An 18,954-nucleotide genomic window follows, 5' to 3' on the forward strand; every position below is an offset into this window, starting at 1 on the left:
CATGCAGCAATTTGGGGGTTTTGGGGTCGGATATAAACAAAGCGCAATGATCCGAGGTAGAATCAACTAAGTGCTGGACTCTGGCCTCACCAAATTTATCAACCCAATCACAAGTAGCAAAGACTCTGTTTAGCCTAAGGTACATTCTTCTGTCACCTTCCTGCATGTTACACCAGGTAAAGTCCGGCCCAACATAGCCTAAATCTTTAAAGCCATAGTAGTTAACCACATTCCTGAATTTTTCCATTTGCCCTTGTTGTCGTAGCAACCCACCTGATTTTTCTTCCATAGATAAGATCTCATTAAAGTCACCAAAGCAAATCCATGGAAGTTGATATTGGCCTTTCAAATAAGCAAGTAAATCCCATGAGAACTGTCTTGAGTGAGCTTGAGGGTGGCCATAAAATCTAGTAATTCTCCATTTAAAATTTGAGTTTGTCTCAGAGACTATTGCATCTATATGATGATTGCTATAGCTTTTAATTTCCAGGTTTGTCTCCCTTGTCCAAAGAAGTGCTAGACCGCCACTATGACCACAACTTGGAACAAAAAGCCCATTTGCAAACCCTATACGATCTCGAATACTTTCCATACGCCTTGATTTTAGCTTAGTTTCCAATAAGAAAACTATTTTGGGAGCCCATTGTTGCACCAAATCGTGCAACGCTCGAACTGACCGGGGGTCCCCAAGCCCCCGAAAGTTCCATCCTAATGAATTCATGGCTCCCGGCGGCGCTACAAAGTAGCTGCCACCGATATATCTTCATTACAAGGGCTTCCGACAAGACCACCACACTTCTTTTTTCTAACTGCCTTTTCTTCACTTTCTGAGAAAATTTGAGAGCTAAGACGTTTTAAGCCTATTATTGGAGCCTGGGTTTCAGAATCCATACCTTGGTTTAGGCCTTGTTCTTGAGCAAGTTTTTTAATCTGGCCCTTTCCACCTTGGGCCTTTGTAATTCCCTGGCTTATCGGTTGTTTTTCATTAGTTGTATGAGCTTGGGCCAGTTTTGTGGGCTTGTGTGGACTTGTTACCTCAGGTGGGTCATTGGTCTCCTTTGTGTTTTGGCCCACATTTGATAGCATGTCCCTATTCAGCCCTTGAGAATCAGATACTTCCATTTGTGTTGGAACAAACCCTTCATCACGTGAGGCTTTTGTTTTCCTCAAGACCTGTGTGTCAGCTATTGAGTTGTCCAATCCAATCCCACTTTCTGCTACTTGACGTGCTGAATTGGCCAAAACATCACATCCCCATATCTGATCGGATTTGCTTGCAATTTTTGAAAATTTTGAATTTTGTAAACTGCCATTGCTGGTGCTTTCTCCACCGTGTGATGCCGGAGTGGATTGAAGCTCATTCTCAGAGAGTTGGCCTTTTTCACCACTTTGAGTACCAGTACCAGTGTTGTTGCTGCCTTTGGAGAAGTTTTTTGGTCCGTTACTCCCACCTTTATAAGTGCCAAACACCCTTAACCATTCTCCATATTGGTGAGCCGTTCATATTTGTAATGAACCCAATACTTGTCACCTTCTATACCCACTACATTACCTCCCCTGCACAGTGGCTTATCGATGGGAAGATCGACTCTTATGCGCAAATATTTTGCTTGTTCTGACAGATGAGCTCGCTTATCAGTCTCCAAAAAACGCCCCATGCTAGTCCCAATATCTTGTCCAACCACTTCAGACATGAGCTCAAATGGTAAGCCCCATAGTTGCACCCAAAATGGAGAGTGGGTGAAAACTATGTTTTCAGATGTAAGACCCTTTTTCCATCTACAAAGAAGTAACAGATTATTTTCAAAGTTCCATGGCCCACTATTTTCCACCCATTCCAACTGATAATTGGAGCCAAATTTAAACTGAAAAGTGTTATTCCCTACTTTGATTATTCTTAGCTCTGAACCCATCTTCCGTGCTGCTCTTAGAGTGCTTTTCAGAGCACTGTGGTTTTGCTGCCTATCTGAGAGTAACTTCCCAAACAGGCTTAGTGAGCATTCCTCTAAAAGGTCTACTTTGCTATGAGCTGAGATTGATATTTCTGTTTCTTCTTCCTTAGTGAGGCAGAGGTTTTGAAGGCTATTCACAACCTCTTGTTCCATGGCGAGAGTGTGTGTATCTAAGGGGGGTGAGACGCCCCACTAGGGGGAGAAAATACTCTTCCAGAAGGGAGAGGAGAAAAGGCTCTTACTAGAGAAGAGAGAGAAACTCCTATGAGGGAGAGAATTTGCAACACTATTCTTTTCACATTCCAAGTAGTTACTTGGAGAGTTAGAGAGACTAATAGACATACCAAGACTCTTTATACAATTCAATATATTTTTATATAAAAATATGAAATTTAAATTTTCAAAATATTTTAAAATATCTCAAATGCAAAGAAGGAGAGAGAGAGAGAGAGAGAGAGAGAGAGAGAGAGAGAGAGAGAGAGAGAGAGAGAGACCCACAAGTTAGAAAATTCAAATAACTATTATTTATAAATATATATATTCTTAGTCACATTAGTTTTCAGTGACATTGGAAGGTATTGCCCAATGTTCCATTGGTATCATCTAATGTGATAAAAAAATAATGACATTGGTACTAATGAAAGTGACATTGGTAAATCCAATGTTGGTATTGTCCAATATGATTATAAAATAAGTGAACTATTAAATATGGCAATGGTATGGTCATATGTGTACTGCTCAATTTGATATTAGAACCATCAAATATGACTAAAAAAATTAGATTATCATTGAATGTGACAATGATACGTTATGTAATGTTGGTATGGTCCAATGTGACGATATAGCCGTCAAATGATTTGTTTAGAGCTGTAGTACATATAAACAATACTTATTAATCCAGTATTAATAATCAAATATTTGAATTTAATTGGAATCAAATTATAATAATAGTATTAAATAAGAATACAAGTAGATAAGTGTATTTATAAAATTCTAGCTAGAATCGTGCCGTTTAGAGTTGATATCCAAAAAAAATAGTATTATTAATACCCTAACTTTGTGCTCCAAAGTTCAAAAAAGTTTCATTATATTCCTTGCCTTTAGGGTCTGTTTGGATAGGCTGTTTAAAAGTGAGCATTTTTTAAAATAGCGTTTTTAAAATGTGTGTTTGAAAAACACAATTTTAAAAATTATATTAAAACGTTTGGTAAAATTTGTGTATAATATTAGCCTAAAATTGTTGTTTTGGTGCAAATTACCAAAAAGGTCCGAAAAAGACTTAATTCTGATGATATTATTCTATCATATTTGAAGTAGCTCATAATAATAATAATAATATTCACTTCTCCTCTAGTCTTTTCTTTAAATAAAAAAGTATTATTATCAAAAGCAAAATTAAATTAAAATAATCCCAATTACTTTCTCTTTCCCCAGAGCTAATATCAACCACAAATAATGAAAGTAAAAGAGATAGCAAAGAGAGAGAAACCAGAGATTTCCTTCACACGGATAGCTTGTTATTGCAAACATGGAAAAAAGAGGGCGAAAATAGCCAAATGGCCATAACATCTAAACTATTTAGTTAATAGACCGGTTTTGAAACAATATAGTTTATTAGCAATTCGAGTCTAAGATTGTCGATTTTCATGCTCTTAAAAATCGAGTCTTAAAGACTCGATTTATAAGCCTATATAAACTAAAATCAAATCAGAGCCAGAAGAAAAAAAAAAAAAAAAAAAAAAAAAAAAAAAAAAAAAAAAAAAACGAAGAAACCCAGACAAAATCAGATCCACCCAGGCCGCGGCGAACCTCAGGCCGCGCGAGCCTGGCGGCCTGGGTCGCGCGACCCAGGTCGCGCGGCCTGAGGTTCGCCGCGGCCTGGGTCGCGCGAGCCCCAGGCCCCGCGAGCCTGGCCGCGCAACGCAGGTCGCGCGACCTGGGCAGCGCGACGCAGGCCCTCAGGTCGCGCGACCTGCGTCGCGCTGCCCAGGTCGCGCGACCCAGGTCGTGCGGCCTCTGATCTGGTCTCCCTCTCTCTGATCTGATCTGACTCTTTCTCCCTCTGTGATCTGATCCGATCTGTGAGGTGAGGCTGCGCTTGAGACTCAAAGTTGTAAAAAAAATTTTGTTTGTAAATCGAGTCTTAGAGACTCGATTTTGAAATGGATAGCCCAAGAAAATCGAGTCTTAGAGACTCGATTTATTGTCCAAAATCGAGTCTCTTAGACTCGAATTGCTAATTAACTATATTGTTTCAAAACTGGTCTACTAACTAAATAGTTTAGATTTTATGGCCATTTGGCCATTTTCGCCAAAAAAGAGCAAGTTCCCAGGTTACCAAAAAAAAGAAAAAAGAAAAAAGAGCAAGTGGACATGTTGTTCCTGTGAGTGGTGCTTTCTTATTTTCATTTTTGATACTGCAACGATTGAGCTCTTTTTTGTTGTGTCAACATTCTCCACTGCTGTTCCAACTTCCACCTGAGACCTTGAGCACAGTGTAGTCGCTGGAAAGTCAGGGAGGTGAGGTTATTTGCTGGCCGGTGATTTTGTCATTCAGCAAGTGCGTGAGGGTATATCAGGTATTCAAGCCTTAAAAAGTATTACAAGATCTGCGTTTTAAGTGCCGTTTTCAAAAAGTTAGCTGGAACTCCAGTTTCAAGACAAGATATTTTGCGTTTGAAAGAACACAATTTCTAGTAAAATCACAGTGCCAAACACACGCGTATTTGCGTTTTTGATAAAAACGCGCGTTAAGGCTTTTAAAACAGCCTATCCAAACGGGCTCTTAATCTCTCTCTTTCTCTATCTATATTCTTGGGAAGCAAACACAGAGAGAGAGAGACAGAGAGACAGAGACAGAGTAGAAGTGAGTTGACTCAGATGGGTGAATACGGAGGAGACGAAGGTGTTCGGAGAAGAGGGTGCTCGTGCACAAAAGAAAACTTTCTCCCCGAGGAATCGTTTAGGAGCTGGGGAAACTATGCGAGGGCGTTGAAGGACACACCGCGTAGGCTGAAAGACCGAGTTCTGACTCGTTCGTTGGACCAGACGGAGCTAGTAGATGTGAAGGCACAGAGCCAGCACGAGATGAAGAAGACGCTGAATTGGTGGGATCTCATGTGGTTCGGCATAGGAGCTGTGATTGGAGCTGGGATCTTCGTCCTCACTGGCCTTGAGGCTCGAGAACATGCGGGACCTGCTGTTGTGTTGTCCTACGTCGTTTCGGGTATCTCTGCTTTGCTCTCTGTCTTTTGCTACACCGAGTTCGCCGTTGAGATTCCCGTCGCAGGTGCCAATACCATCCTTATTATCTTGTCTTTTTGTTAATTTTTTTTAATAATTCTTTTTGCAGTAATATTTTATTTACGAGAATTACTACCATTCACTACATTTTCAAAAAGAAATAAATCGTTATTAATTCTAGTTTCAAAAAAAAAAAAAAAAAAAACTTAAATTACTTTTTTTTTGTTTACTTGTAACAATTAATACAAATTTGTCACTTACAATTTGTTATAAAAATATTTTAAAAATGGTGTGAAATAATATTTTATATATATATATATATATATTTATATTACAAGTATTATGATTATCTATCAAGTTTCAATGAACACAGGTGACTGCCTTTTAAATATATGTATAATTGACTAATACGTAGGAAATTAAAGATTTGGTCATAGCACTTCGATTTTATTTGTTTAAGTCAAGGAGGGAGTATTTATATTGATATGGTTTGGCTTTAGCCGTACCCAGTTCAATGCTCTACGGATAAACCTTTACCTATTTACTTATTTTAAGGGGTGTCCACTGTCAAGTATTTGGAAATGCATTATTTATTGATTTTTTTTTTTTTTTACTTAATCGGATTAGAAGAAAATTCTTTCAGCAATAATTATTAATAAAATCAATCAGGTGTAGTTTTAGTTATATGGCCTACTTAATAATTCATGTGACGTTAAATAATATAATATAAGAGCCAAAAGACCAAACCAAACCATAGATGTATAAATCCATTTGCATACAACAAACAAACCCAAAACGACGTGTCCACTCAATTTGTTTTAACGTTTTTAAGGTCACTTTGTCAAACAAAACAACGTGCCCACTCAAGTTAATGGAGGCTCTTAGAGCAATTATTAACAAATCATTTAAAAAAAAAAAATTGATATCACATTTATGAGAAATAGAAAAAGTGTTAAAATATTTATTGTTTATTTAATTTTTTATAAAAACTTTCTTAAAATATAGTTCTTTAACAAATGCTATTAGGGTATTCATTAACATTTCTCTTTACCATTGAACAAGATTTCTTCTAAAACTTTATGCTCATTTCTATTAATTCCACACTTTAATCCCCTATTAATTATTATTATTATTATTGAAACCGCATTTTCTAAGAGAACCAATTTGACAATATTGAAAAGTACTGAACCCAAAATGACGTGTCCACTTAAGTTATTTTAACATTTTTAATGTCACATTTGTGAAACAAAACGATGTGCCCACTCAAGTTAACGGATGCTCTTAGAGCAACTGTTAACAAATTATTTTAAAAAAGTTTTAGTACCGCATTTATTAGAAATAGAAAAAGTGTTAAAATATTTATTGCTTATTTAATTTTTTATAAAAACTTTCTTAAAATAGTTTTTTAACAAATGGTGTTAGGGTATTCATTAACATTTCTCTTTACCATTGAACAAGATTTCTTCTAAAACTTTATGCTCATTTCTATTAATTCAACACTTGAATCCCCAATTAATTATTATTATTATTATTGAAACCGCATTTTCTAAGAGAACCAGTTTGACAATATTGAAAAGTACTGTAATAATAATTGAGTATTCAAACTATGGTATTAAAAACCAGTATGGCTAAAGAATTGGTTTTTAACCGATTTTGGGGCATTTCACCATATTGAATTAATGCTCAGTTTCCAATTGAACCGATCGGTCCGATCTGGTTTTTAAAATAGTGATTCAAACTAATTTTTTAGACTGTACTTTGGCTGTAGCTGTTTTTAGTTTTTCTGCCCGATGAAAGTAAACTTAACTTTTGAGTTTTTACAACTTTTGTTTTCCTTTTGATTTTGTCCTAATGGTTATTACATTTAAGAATTGGCCTTTTTGTGATTGGTAAGTTTAGAATTTTCTGGCGACTTTTTTGTTAGGTTGATCTAATTTGTATAATTTATAAAATATTAGTTTTTTGTTTTTTTTGAGAGAATAAAATATTAGTTTTAAGTTGTTACGTGAGGGCTAGCTGCCTAGCTCTAGAAACTGGTGGCTGTTATATAATATTATATGCAGTTATGGACCCTCTTTTTTATTTTATTACAGAGCTATGGACCATATATTTTTCAATTCGGTCACCGCTCAATATATTATATTTAATCGCGTATAATTATGAATATGCTTTGAGCAAAAGGTCCAAAAGCTGATTTTGAAATCCTAGTTTGTCTTTATAAAATTGACGTAATTTGTAAAGGAAGTCCACACACAATTGGTCTTTTCAATAGAACAGGAAGAAATCCATACACATGCTCTTTACAACGGTGCCTTATCTTTATTTTAAACCTGCTAGATTTTTGTTTCGATCGGCTCATGTGAATAAGTTCGTTTTCTTAAAAGCTGGAGAAAAATTAATCTGCTGATAGACCTTGATATTGATGTAAGAATAATTCACAAGAAAAGAAGGATGTGTCTTGAAAATAAAGCTGGCTTTTAGGTAAATAATTCATGTAAAGAGGATTGTTGTGATAAATACCAAAACAGAATAAGCTGCAATTTAGGTTTATTAATGATCAAGTGGTGAAATGCTTGTGTTGGCAACCAAAACAAAAGAAGTAAAGAAAGAAATTAAAAAGCATTCAGCCATTTGATTGACAAAATCTGATAATTGAATATATGAGCATTACCATCAGTCTCAATATTATTTTGGCTAAATTGATCCAAAAAATTCCACTTTTATTATTTTAGCTAATGCATTTTTTTACAACAAATACATTAGTCTCAATACTCTATCACTATTTTATTAAAATATTATTTTTTTTCACTTAAATCATGTTTTTAAATTAAACAATGAATAAAAATCATTTAAAATCTCAATAGATAAAAAAATCTAATCAAGGGATAATGATCAATTATTTTGCTTAGCCAAAAACATAACGTTACATTATATTTTATTCATATATTATAGTTTAACAATAGTTTTCTTCCTAAAAAAATAATAGTTTTCATTTCCTCAAAAAGAATAAAATAGTTTTCATAAATTATGATGTTATATACTATAATATATTTATTATTTTAATAAGAAATAAGGATTAAAGAGAAATCATAACTGTGGGTGAGGCCTATCGTTTATCTCAAAAAAGAGAAAGAAAAAAGAAAGCTGTGGATATTCTACTTCAATTGTGAAGAATTAAAGTTTACCCATACACGTGTTCCCTGGTTTCTTGGAAGTTGGACCAAAGCAGAGAGAGAGAGAGTATTGAAACAAGAAAATAATTAAAAAACATAAAAGTCTGACTTTTGTGTGAGTTTTTTTAGTGTTTCGGTCCGTTTGGATTGAACTTATTATTGCTGAAATTGAAAACTGAAAACTGAAAGTACTGTAACAAAATAATTTTTAAATATGTGAATAATATCGTAAGACCCATTTTTAATATTTTTAATGCATGAACAGTACATGAACAGTACGTTAACAGTACATGAACAGTGAACTCATATGAGGTTACTGTTCATGTGCAAAAAAAAAAAAAAAAAAAAAAAAAAGGCAAAACGTGGAACTGAAAACGCAAGAATAAGCACAATCCAAACGCTCACTTTAATTATATACTAGTTGAAAATTGAGATTTATGTACCGTATTTAAATGTTGTTATTTATATTTTTCTTTTAAAATTTTGTTATGTGATGCGATGTTCTTTATATATTTTTTTTAAAATTTTGTTATGTGATAGGATAAAAGTGTATTTTTTTAGTTAAATAATTTCATGACAGAATTATAAGAAATGAGTTTAAAGAACAATATCTAAGGTTGATGTCCTTTGTTGAGATATAAAAATATTTACACTGATGTGAATGTGATTAGAACTAGAAAGTTATGATATACAAATTTTGATAATTTTTTTATTTATTCACCGCTTATTATAATCCATCTATAGGGCAAATTGTGTAAAAAATTATGTCAATGCGTGTCATACTCTCATCCTTAGCAAAAAACAAAATTTGGAAATGCAAATAATATCTGCATTGCTGCTGATCAATGGGGAAGTAAAATTAATAAGGGTCTACAATGACAGGCGGGACCATATATATAGTAAGTAATTCCAGACTCGCCTGGAGTCTAAAATTCCACGTTGGCCCATCTTTTTAATATGAACGTAATCTGGACTCTAGTGATATGTTTGACTTTTTCTTCGTCACCTTTTCAATAGAAGCTTGGCACTTCAGACAATTAACTTATAAGTATATGTAATGTTTCTTTAATTGAAAATTATATATATATATATATATATATATGTGTGTAAACATATATATTAAAGTGGGAAGAAAGAAAATGCTAGAGGTACAAACACATAATTCACATCAATAAGTTCTACTCATGAAAACTTTGTTCATTACACATTCTTATCACTCAAAATATCATATATATTTTAAAAAATTACTATAACTTGTGTTTTTCATTTTTAATAATTCGATAGTTATAATAATGAGTGATAGATTTGAATTGATTGAAAATACGAGGAGATATAGGATTTGTTTGGATAGAACTTATTTTGCTGAAATTGAAAACTGAAAACTGAAAACACTGTAACAAAATAATTTTTAGATGTGTAAATAGTATCGTGGGATCCATTTTTAATGAAAAAGTTGCTGAAAAGTGAAATTTATGGGTCCGTGAACAGTGCACGGATGCACTGTTCACAAAAGACTGGATCAAATGTTGCGGCTACTGTTCATAAACAGTAGCCTCTTGTTGGGGGAAAACGCGTGCCAAAAAAAAAAAAAAAAAAGAGGAAAATGCAGGAAACTAAATGCAGGAAAACGCAACATGTATCCAAATCCCACCATAGTTGAGCTTAACATCTCGTGTTATGGTTATAAAAAAGAAAAAGAAAAGAAAAATCTCGTGTTATTTGAATGTGTAAAAAAAGTTAATATATACAAATAATTTTGATTTATTACTTTCCTGATATTGAAAATTTTTTTTTTTTTTTTCTCTGGTTAATTTCTTGTTAATGAGAATTCATGACAACATCTTTTACCTTGACATGCACAGTCGAATAAAATTTATGTTACAGAAATTCGTGTGGCTAAATAAGCTAACAAGATGCTTTCCTTTCAGGTGGATCATTTGCCTATTTAAGGGTAGAGCTGGGTGATTTCATGGCCTTCATTGCTGCCGGAAACATCCTACTCGAGTATGTGATTGGTGGAGCAGCCGTTGCCCGTTCTTGGACATCCTACTTTGCCACACTCTTGAACCACCAGCCAAATGATTTCCGCATTGTAGCCCATAGTTTTTCACCAAACTACAGATACCTCGACCCCATTGCCATTGTTGTCTTGGCTATCATTTGTGTTATGGCTGTTATGAGCACAAAGGGCTCCTCACGATTCAACTACATTGCTTCCATCTTCCATATTGCTGTCATCATCTTCATCATCATTGGAGGCTTCATAAAAGCGGACACCAAAAATTACAGTGATTTTGCACCATTTGGCGTCCGTGGCATCTTTCAAGCATCAGCAGTGCTTTTCTTTGCCTATGTTGGATTTGATGCTGTCTCAACCATGGCTGAGGAGACAAAGAATCCCGGTCGGGACATTCCTATTGGTCTTGTTGGCTCAATGGTGATTACTACATTGGCATATTGTTTACTAGCCGTGACACTATGCCTAATGCAACCATACACAGATATTGATAAAGATGCACCATTTTCTGTGGCATTTGAAGCCGTAGGTTGGGGATGGGCTAAGTACATAGTTGCTGCTGGTGCATTGAAGGGCATGACAACAGTTTTGCTTGTGTCAGCAGTGGGTCAAGCTCGATATCTCACACATATTGCACGTACACACATGTTGCCCCCGTGGCTCGCTATTGTGAATGAGAAAACTGGGACTCCTGTCAATGCCACAGTGGTAATGCTTGCAGCCACTGCAGTATTTGCCTTCTTCTCATCGCTTGACATTCTCTCAAACTTGCTCTCAATCTCCACACTGTTTATCTTTATGCTTGTGGCTATTGGCCTTCTTGTGCGTCGATACTATGTTAGTGGGGTGACAACAACAGCAAACCGTATCAAATTCATTGTGTTTCTTGCCCTTATTCTTGGATCTTCAATTGCCACTTCTCTTTATTGGGCCATATCTACAAACGGTTGGATTGGGTACACAGTAACTGGACCAATTTGGCTCTTGTCAACTATTGGGCTTTGGCTTTTTGTTCCACTGGCTAGGGAACCAAAAATGTGGGGTGTACCATTGGTACCATGGCTGCCATCACTATCAATTGCCATTAACATTTTCCTTCTTGGGTCTATAGATAGAGCATCGTTCGCAAGGTTCGGGTTATGGACTCTAATAATTTTGGTTTACTATTTCCTTTTTGGATTGCATGCGTCCTATGACACAGCCAAGGAAGCTTGCAGTGCCAAACAGATGAAAAATGTTGAAGAGGGGGCCGTGAATTAGAGAAGTTAATAAGAAATGTGTGATGCATATGTTTTTGTAGTTTCTGTTCATGTTATGAAAGAGATAATGTGTGTGTGTGTTCATGAAAGAAAACATAAATTCTCTTTCCACGCTTTTGTTACGTTTTTTTAATTTCTACTGGTTTCGTTGCAATGTAATTCTTTTACAAGTAAAAAATTTCGCACTTCTTTTGTAGATTACATTCACACATGAAAGTTACAAGAATAAATTAAATTGACCTTGTATGGAAAAGGTATTTTGTATCAAAACTTATTTGGAATGTAGGATGTCTTCAAGCTAATCAAAAACCTGGCTAGTATATCTTGCTGATTAGTATCCCCATAATACTATACAAGGTAGGACAAATCCAAAAACGTAGAACAGGTAAAAGCCAACTAGAGCAATAAGTTTTTCAAAATTTGTCCCTCTTCGTCTCTCATAAAAAGAAACTAACCCTTAGAACAACCTAGAGAAACCCAAAATAGTAAAATCAAATAAATATTATCAATCACTCCAAAATACATATACATCCATAAAACATATTACAAAATAAAGTGCCAAAAAACAGAAGGAAAGAAACCTAGCCACGCAGTGGTGATGAAATCAATGGCAAGAGGGAGAGATATAAACGTTGGAAATTAGGAATAGAAATTCAAAGAAAACAATTGTAAAGCTTCTAGATATTTGTAGCAATGATTTTGATACGCTTGTCAAGCTTCTCAAATGACATTGATCTCTGGCATTATTTCTGACAGCTCCTTGTCGTCTGCTGCCAAGGGTGTTTGGTGTATGAGGGTGGGTTTGCTTGCTGATGGTTGTGAGCAATTGAGAGAGAGAGAGAGAGAGAGAGAGAGAAAAGGGGAGCCACACCTGTGAAGAAATTATGGTTTTAAATTAAGTTTCAAAAACTTAGATATATAATATTTATAAAAAATCAAATAATCCCATTAGAAAATGTATAAACTTTAAACATATAATTAATTAAAATATAAATATTACTTACTGTGACTAATATACTTAGCATTATTATTTGTGATACATCAAAATTATTTGCTTATTCCTATCCAAAAAAAAAATTATTTGCTTATTTAAGCAATTATTTGTTGTATTTGCAGGATTAAGTGTAATTATACTCTTATTTTTTTTGTTTATCATCTATTTTTTTAAAAATATTTTTCCTATATAAAATTTGAGAAAAAGTACTTAAGAATTATTTAATTTCACCATATTCATATTTTTTTAATCAAGAAGACTTATTTTTAAAATTTTTTCCATTTTTATTTATTAACTTATTAAATTATTTATGATGTCATAAATAATTTAATAATTCAAAACCTTAAATCTCTTTAGGTTTTGAGGACTTGGAAACATTGGACTTAATTCTTACCCTAGCTTCTGGTTCTTTGAATTTTCATGTTTTAACTTTTAAGAGAAAAGTGATACGTCCCCCACAAATCCTAGGTGGCAAAGTAAGTTGTTATTAATTCTAATTTTGAAGTTACTTTTTTTTTTTTTACTAGTAATAGTCTTTCTTTTTTTAAGAAGCATCACCGGTAATAGTTATTAACAATTTACAACTTAGGATTTGTTGTGAAAATATTGTAAAAATGTTGTGGACATACTATTTCTCTTTTTTAAAACCATGAATCATAGTCCTACTACTATTTGTTGTTGTTGTTGTTGTTTTTTTTTTTTTTTTTTTTTTTTGAAAAGTTAAAAGATGTTCTAAGAGCATTGGTTTATGATATATTTTTAGAAACTTTTTTTTAAAATATTTATTTATATTTCTCAAAGAAGTACTGTTAAAAATTTCTTAAAATTATTGATTAATAATTATCTTAATATATATATATATATATATAAATTATCCTGAGGCACCATGACATTGAGAATATTTTAGGGCTCTCTCAACGTACAAAATTAGATGCAGAAACTCCCTGCAATCTTTGCATCAGCCACTTCTAGACAATTCAAAGGCACCGCTAGGGTTTTCCTTCAATTCCTCTTCTTAAAACTGTGGGACTTTCCTGCTTCACAAATTCGAAACCTTCCATTCGCTCTCATGATCAATCCCCTTCAACAATCACTGGAAACCCACTCCCAATTTGCCAATCTCCACCGTTTAATTCCTAGTTTCAGTTTCAACTCCATGTGTCTTTCTCAAGTAATTACAAAGTATAACAATAAATCGAAGCCAATAACAGGAACTATGAGACGTGGGTTTTTCTTTTGAAGCATTAGTTTGGTCATATACATGTTTTTTTTAATGGGTATCTGATAATTTTTGTTATGTTTATAATAATTTTTACAACAAATCCTAATTAAGTGACATGATGTTACTTGCTGTTATTAGCGGGCAAAAAAGTAGTTCCAATGGTGAGTTCAAATTATAACGAATAACAATTTATTACTTAGGATTTGTTATGAAAGTGTTGTAAAAATTTTGTGGATATAACACTTTTCCTAATGTTATAAGGGTGTTTTTTTTTTGGATAGAAATATAAGGGTGTTATCTAATTTGCTTGTATGTGGAATATGTTTTTACTATGGTTTATTAGCAAGAAACATTAATTCTAGGCAATTCAACTGGTTTTTCATGTTTTTTGGATTTTGGGTTCTTATTATTATGTGGGTTGGATGTGCAGATAGTTTCTTGTTAGAGATGGTTGTATGTCATAGGTGTGTCATTTGCATGTTTGGTCATGGGCATATGTGGGGTTAAGAATAAAACAAGACAATTTTTGTGTTGGTTTTGAAAAGCAAGGGGAGTAGATAGAGAATTAGAATTGTGTGTTGTCTTTTAATAATTGTAATACACTTTTTAAAGAAGAAAGCAAGAAGAATTTATATAGGATGGTGATGATGAAAATTTAACAAAAATGGTGATTAATGTACGGAAGTTCAGAACTTCTAACGCGAATTCTTTGAATGATTTCTACCAGGCTCATAGCAATATTACACCTAATGTAATTTAGCTATCGTAGTCGAAATCAAGTCTATCTAAACATCTACTTTTTTCTTTGTTGTTACTGTTGTTGTTTTATGGGCCAAAATGAGTATTTATCCCTAATTTGAAAAATATGTAGTAAAATGCCTTTATTTTGAAATTATTTAGCAAAATGCTACTATTTTTTAAACTTGATTTAAATAAAATTGAGTTATAGGTGGAACTTGATAACGGCATTATCGATTTTTATGCATATTTTGTCACTTAAATTTTCAAAATAATTTAAGTGAAATTCAATATTGCTAATGTCGAGTTCCATTTAAAAATATATATAGAACTTGATTTTGAGTACATCAAGTTTTGCACAGAACTTGATTTTATTAAAATTAAGTTCCAAAACACGGATATTTTGCTAAATAGTCTCAAAATAGGAACATTTTGCTATATGGTTTTCAAATTATGGGTAAATACCTTTTTCTTTTTCCCTGTTTTAAGTGTTCTACTAGGTTAAGCAATAGATTTCCGTGTACAGCATATTTATATTACAGTGTTGGGCTTGTTTATCTGTAATTTTGATTTTAGTGTTTGCACTCATCAGTAAGCATGTATGAATCATTCCTAGTGAAGAACCTTGATTTTTTATTCTTTTCTCATGTCTAAGCTATGCCATACCTGGTCATCTATCCCTGTCAGTTCATGTGGGTATCAAATTCTCTCTCTCTCTCTCTCTCTCTCTCTCTCTCTGTGGCACCAAAAGAAGGGATTAGATTATGATTGTTTTGAGAACTTGTAATCATTTCACAATAACTATACCGAGGCAGTGTGAAAACAACTTTAGAGTTGAAGCTACTGCTTTTGAAGACTCTTGATGATTGGATAGCTGCTAGTCGCTGTTTTTGTTTTTCAAACTCGTTTGAATTTTTTTAGATCCTTTTGTTTTTCTTGAATCCCTCGTGTATCTCTTGTATACTTCGCATGTTCGACCCCTTTGCACTCTTAATTACATTTTTTACTTATCAAAAACTTTACCCAGACAGTGTTTCAACATTGATGACATTATTTTACCAAGGATATTGGTCATTCATTATTTTGCTCTTCAAAGTTGTGGAGGACTGGAGGTTAAGCCACCTCTGGATGGTTTAAGGACCAGAAAGCATGCTATTTTTTTTTTCTTCTATTTTGTAGGCGATTCAAAACTACGATATAGGACTTTTGCTATATCGAGAAATAATCTGTGTTAAGTCATATGCATGTATTTTGCTCTGGAATAAAAAGTAGAGTCAGGCTTAAACTTAGTGTAATTACATATTCATACATTTTGACCAATTTTTTCCACACTTGTTAATCAAATTGGCAGATGTTTTGGTGGCAGAATCATAAAATGAATTATAAATCTTCTCCATATGAGAATTTCATAGAAATACATATGCTTATGTTTGTTTTCCCTTTTAATATTTTTTCACTGATATTGACTGATGAACTAACGCTACTGTTCTGTCATTACAGTAATGGATCTTGAAGGTAGAAAGTTTGGAAGGGGTAACATGTGTTCTCATTCACAACGGCGAGCCATGGGGGCAACATGTATGTACGTGCAATATGTAAATATTTCTGTCTATTTTAGTATAAAAACATACTTTTTTCTGTGTTGCAATATGTAAATATTCTTGACTAATGAAATCTTGTATCAGATTATCTATTTTACACTACAGTTCATTAAAATATCAAATTTTCTTTATTTTTTTTAAATTATTTCTTTTTTTACACACAACAACTATCATCAATTCTCTTCCTTCATTCTCAAACTAGGTAAATAAAAAATAAACAACTAAATCCATATTTGTAAAAATAAAGAGATAGAAATTAATTTTAGAATTTGTTTAATTTTTAGGGAAAACAAATTATCTACAATTAAATTTTATAAAGTAAATTATATATTATACCACATCTCAAAATAATCATAGACTAGTGTACTTATAACTCAATGCATATCTAGTTTTATAAAATTAATTATGAAAAACTAGTTTACCTAAATGTATAAGCTTATAAAAGTCCAAAGGGATTCTCCAAAAAAAAATAATAAGAGAAAATAATTAAAGAAGAGAAAAGTCCAAAAGAACTTTTTCTATTTTAAGAATTAGTCCAAAACTAATAAATATTAGGAATCATGATAAAACGGTGAAAGGCCCGCTACCACATTGAATTATGAGAACGTAAGTCAAACTCTTGTCAAAATATAGAGAGCATTAAATTGGGCTATAAGAAAGTATGTTTCTCAAAATATAGAAAGTGAGGTTAAAAAGACAAGTCACGCCATCACCATGAATTTTGAGATCCCTTCCCTCTACCACTCTTACTCAAAATCTGAAGCGTAACATTTAATGTTGCTACTGTATCGTTGTGCCACATCACCCACCTATTTTCAACACTTGCTCTCTCATTTTTAACTCTTCTTCTCTTTATTAATTTCTCACTTCCTCCAACATTTCCCCCTCTCTTTACCCTTTTATCTCCCCATTCCTCTCTACCCTACCATTACTCTTCTTCGATCCATTCCTCTTCCTTTTATTTTGACTCTTCTCCCATTCAATCTATTATCCATATTTCTTCTTAAAGAAAAAATCCATTATCCATATTATTCTCACACTAGAATGTGACTCTCTCTCTCTCTCTCTCTCTCTCTCTCTTCCTTTTAGTGGATTTGTAATTCTCTCTTGTATCTCTACTTTAGGTTAATAATTTTTTTTTGAACTCTTCTCACACAAAAAAGGTGATCTATGTGTGTGTGTTGTGTATTTCTTTCTTTTGATGGATTTTTATTTCAATCTTGCATCTCTACATTTAGTTGATCTAATTTGTTTTGTGTTTTAAAGCTGTTATATATTTTTTTTCTTTGATTATTAGATGTGTTCCTATTTTATTATAAATATATTATATAATGTTATTATATTACATAGCATGGCTTGGATAATTTAGTGTTTACAACTATATCTTTTATTTTTATTATTTTTCTCATCATATTTTATTCTATAAATTTGCTATACATTTTCATATTCTCTCCTGAAAAAGGTGATTATGTTCTCTTTGCCTCTGTCTCTCTCTTTTAATTCTTTCTTGCAGCTATAGTTATTAAATCCGTACCAAACCACCGGTTAAACCATGAAATTAGTGAAGCAAAGCATTATTTGGAATGGTTTGGTGTAAAATAATGGATATACAATGGCTCATTATCAATAATCTTTTTAACTCATAGATAAAAGAAAAGAAAAAAATTGTGTATAGTTGTGAAAAAACTTAATTAAACTACTTAAGTCACTAAACTTTGAAGTCTTCAATTGTATTTGGAGATTTAAATAATTTCATTATGCACTAGGGTTTAATGATTAAGCTAAATATTTATTTTGAATTTCTATGAAATATGTTGTTTCAAGACTTATGGACTATATAACTTGGTTATTAATTGGATGATTTATGTGAATGGTGTGTTTATTTTTAATATTCTCCAACTTTATGTCATATGATGTAATTTTTTTATAAATATTGTTATTGTTATAATTTATTAATTTACCGAAATGGAATGTTTTTATTTTAATTTAGTTACTTTTATAATTATAAAGTATATTATTAAATTAATTAATAAACCTACAATTCAACCAATGAACCATTGGTTGAACCAATGAAGCAAATCTTCAGCCAAGATAACCTTCAGTACGGTTTTGATAACTATGCTTGCGACTCTACTTTAGGTAGATAAATTTTTATTTTTATTTTTATTTTTTAAAAAAATAAATTTATGTTGGGTTGATATGTTTTGGTCTTGATTTTTTTGAGTTCCACATCACAAGTCCTCTCACTCTCTCTTATAGTTTTGGTTTGATATTTGTTTGAGTTAATCCTTAGTTTAGATTCTTTAGAAGTGAGAATTTGAGCAATATCAATTGTAATAGTGTGATAAGTTTTGATTATCATGATAATCTCCTTAAGATAATAAGAAATTTGAACTATAAATTTGAAACTTAAAAATTTTAGTTGTACCAAAAGAAATGAGGAAAATATAATGCATAATAACAATAGTTAGAAGAATATGGATCACTTCAAAAAAGTATAATATCAATCAAAAACATAAAAAATGATAAAATTATATATTTGTAAAAATAAAGAGAAGAAATTACTTTTAGTAATTGTTTAATTTTTAGGGAAAAAAATTATCTACAATTAAATTTTATAAAATAAATTATACATTATACCACATCTCAAAATAATCATAGACTAGTGTTCTTACAAGTTACAACTTAGTACATATCTAGTTATATAAAGTTAATTATGAAAAGCTAGTTTACCTAAAAGTATATGCTTAGAAAA

The 18,954-nt window shown here is 32.5% G+C and overlaps 1 protein-coding gene across 1 annotated transcript; it reads left to right on the forward strand.

Annotated features, from left to right (window-relative positions):
• The first annotated feature begins 4,275 nt into the window (after window positions 1–4,275).
• LOC126726642 (cationic amino acid transporter 1-like) lies at window positions 4,276–11,847 on the forward strand. The gene is made up of 2 exons (XM_050431952.1): window positions 4,276–5,241; window positions 10,297–11,847. The coding sequence occupies exons 1-2, from the start codon at window positions 4,833–4,835 to the stop codon at window positions 11,643–11,645; spliced, it is 1,758 nt and encodes a 585-aa protein (XP_050287909.1). The 5' UTR covers window positions 4,276–4,832; the 3' UTR covers window positions 11,646–11,847.
• Window positions 11,848–18,954: the final 7,107 nt, after the last annotated feature.

Source organism: Quercus robur, chromosome 5 (assembly GCF_932294415.1).
Source record: "Quercus robur chromosome 5, dhQueRobu3.1, whole genome shotgun sequence".
NCBI classification, from domain to species: Eukaryota; Viridiplantae; Streptophyta; class Magnoliopsida; order Fagales; family Fagaceae; genus Quercus; species Quercus robur.

Bases quoted from the DNA above. Each gene is read 5' to 3' on its own strand.
- LOC126726642 (XM_050431952.1), top strand. From the start codon at position 4,833: ATGGGTGAATACGGAGGAGACGAAGGTGTTCGGAGAAGAGGGTGCTCG. The intron at 5,242-10,296 runs GTGCCAATACCA...CTTTCCTTTCAG, and splicing joins CGTTGAGATTCCCGTCGCAG to GTGGATCATTTGCCTATTTA.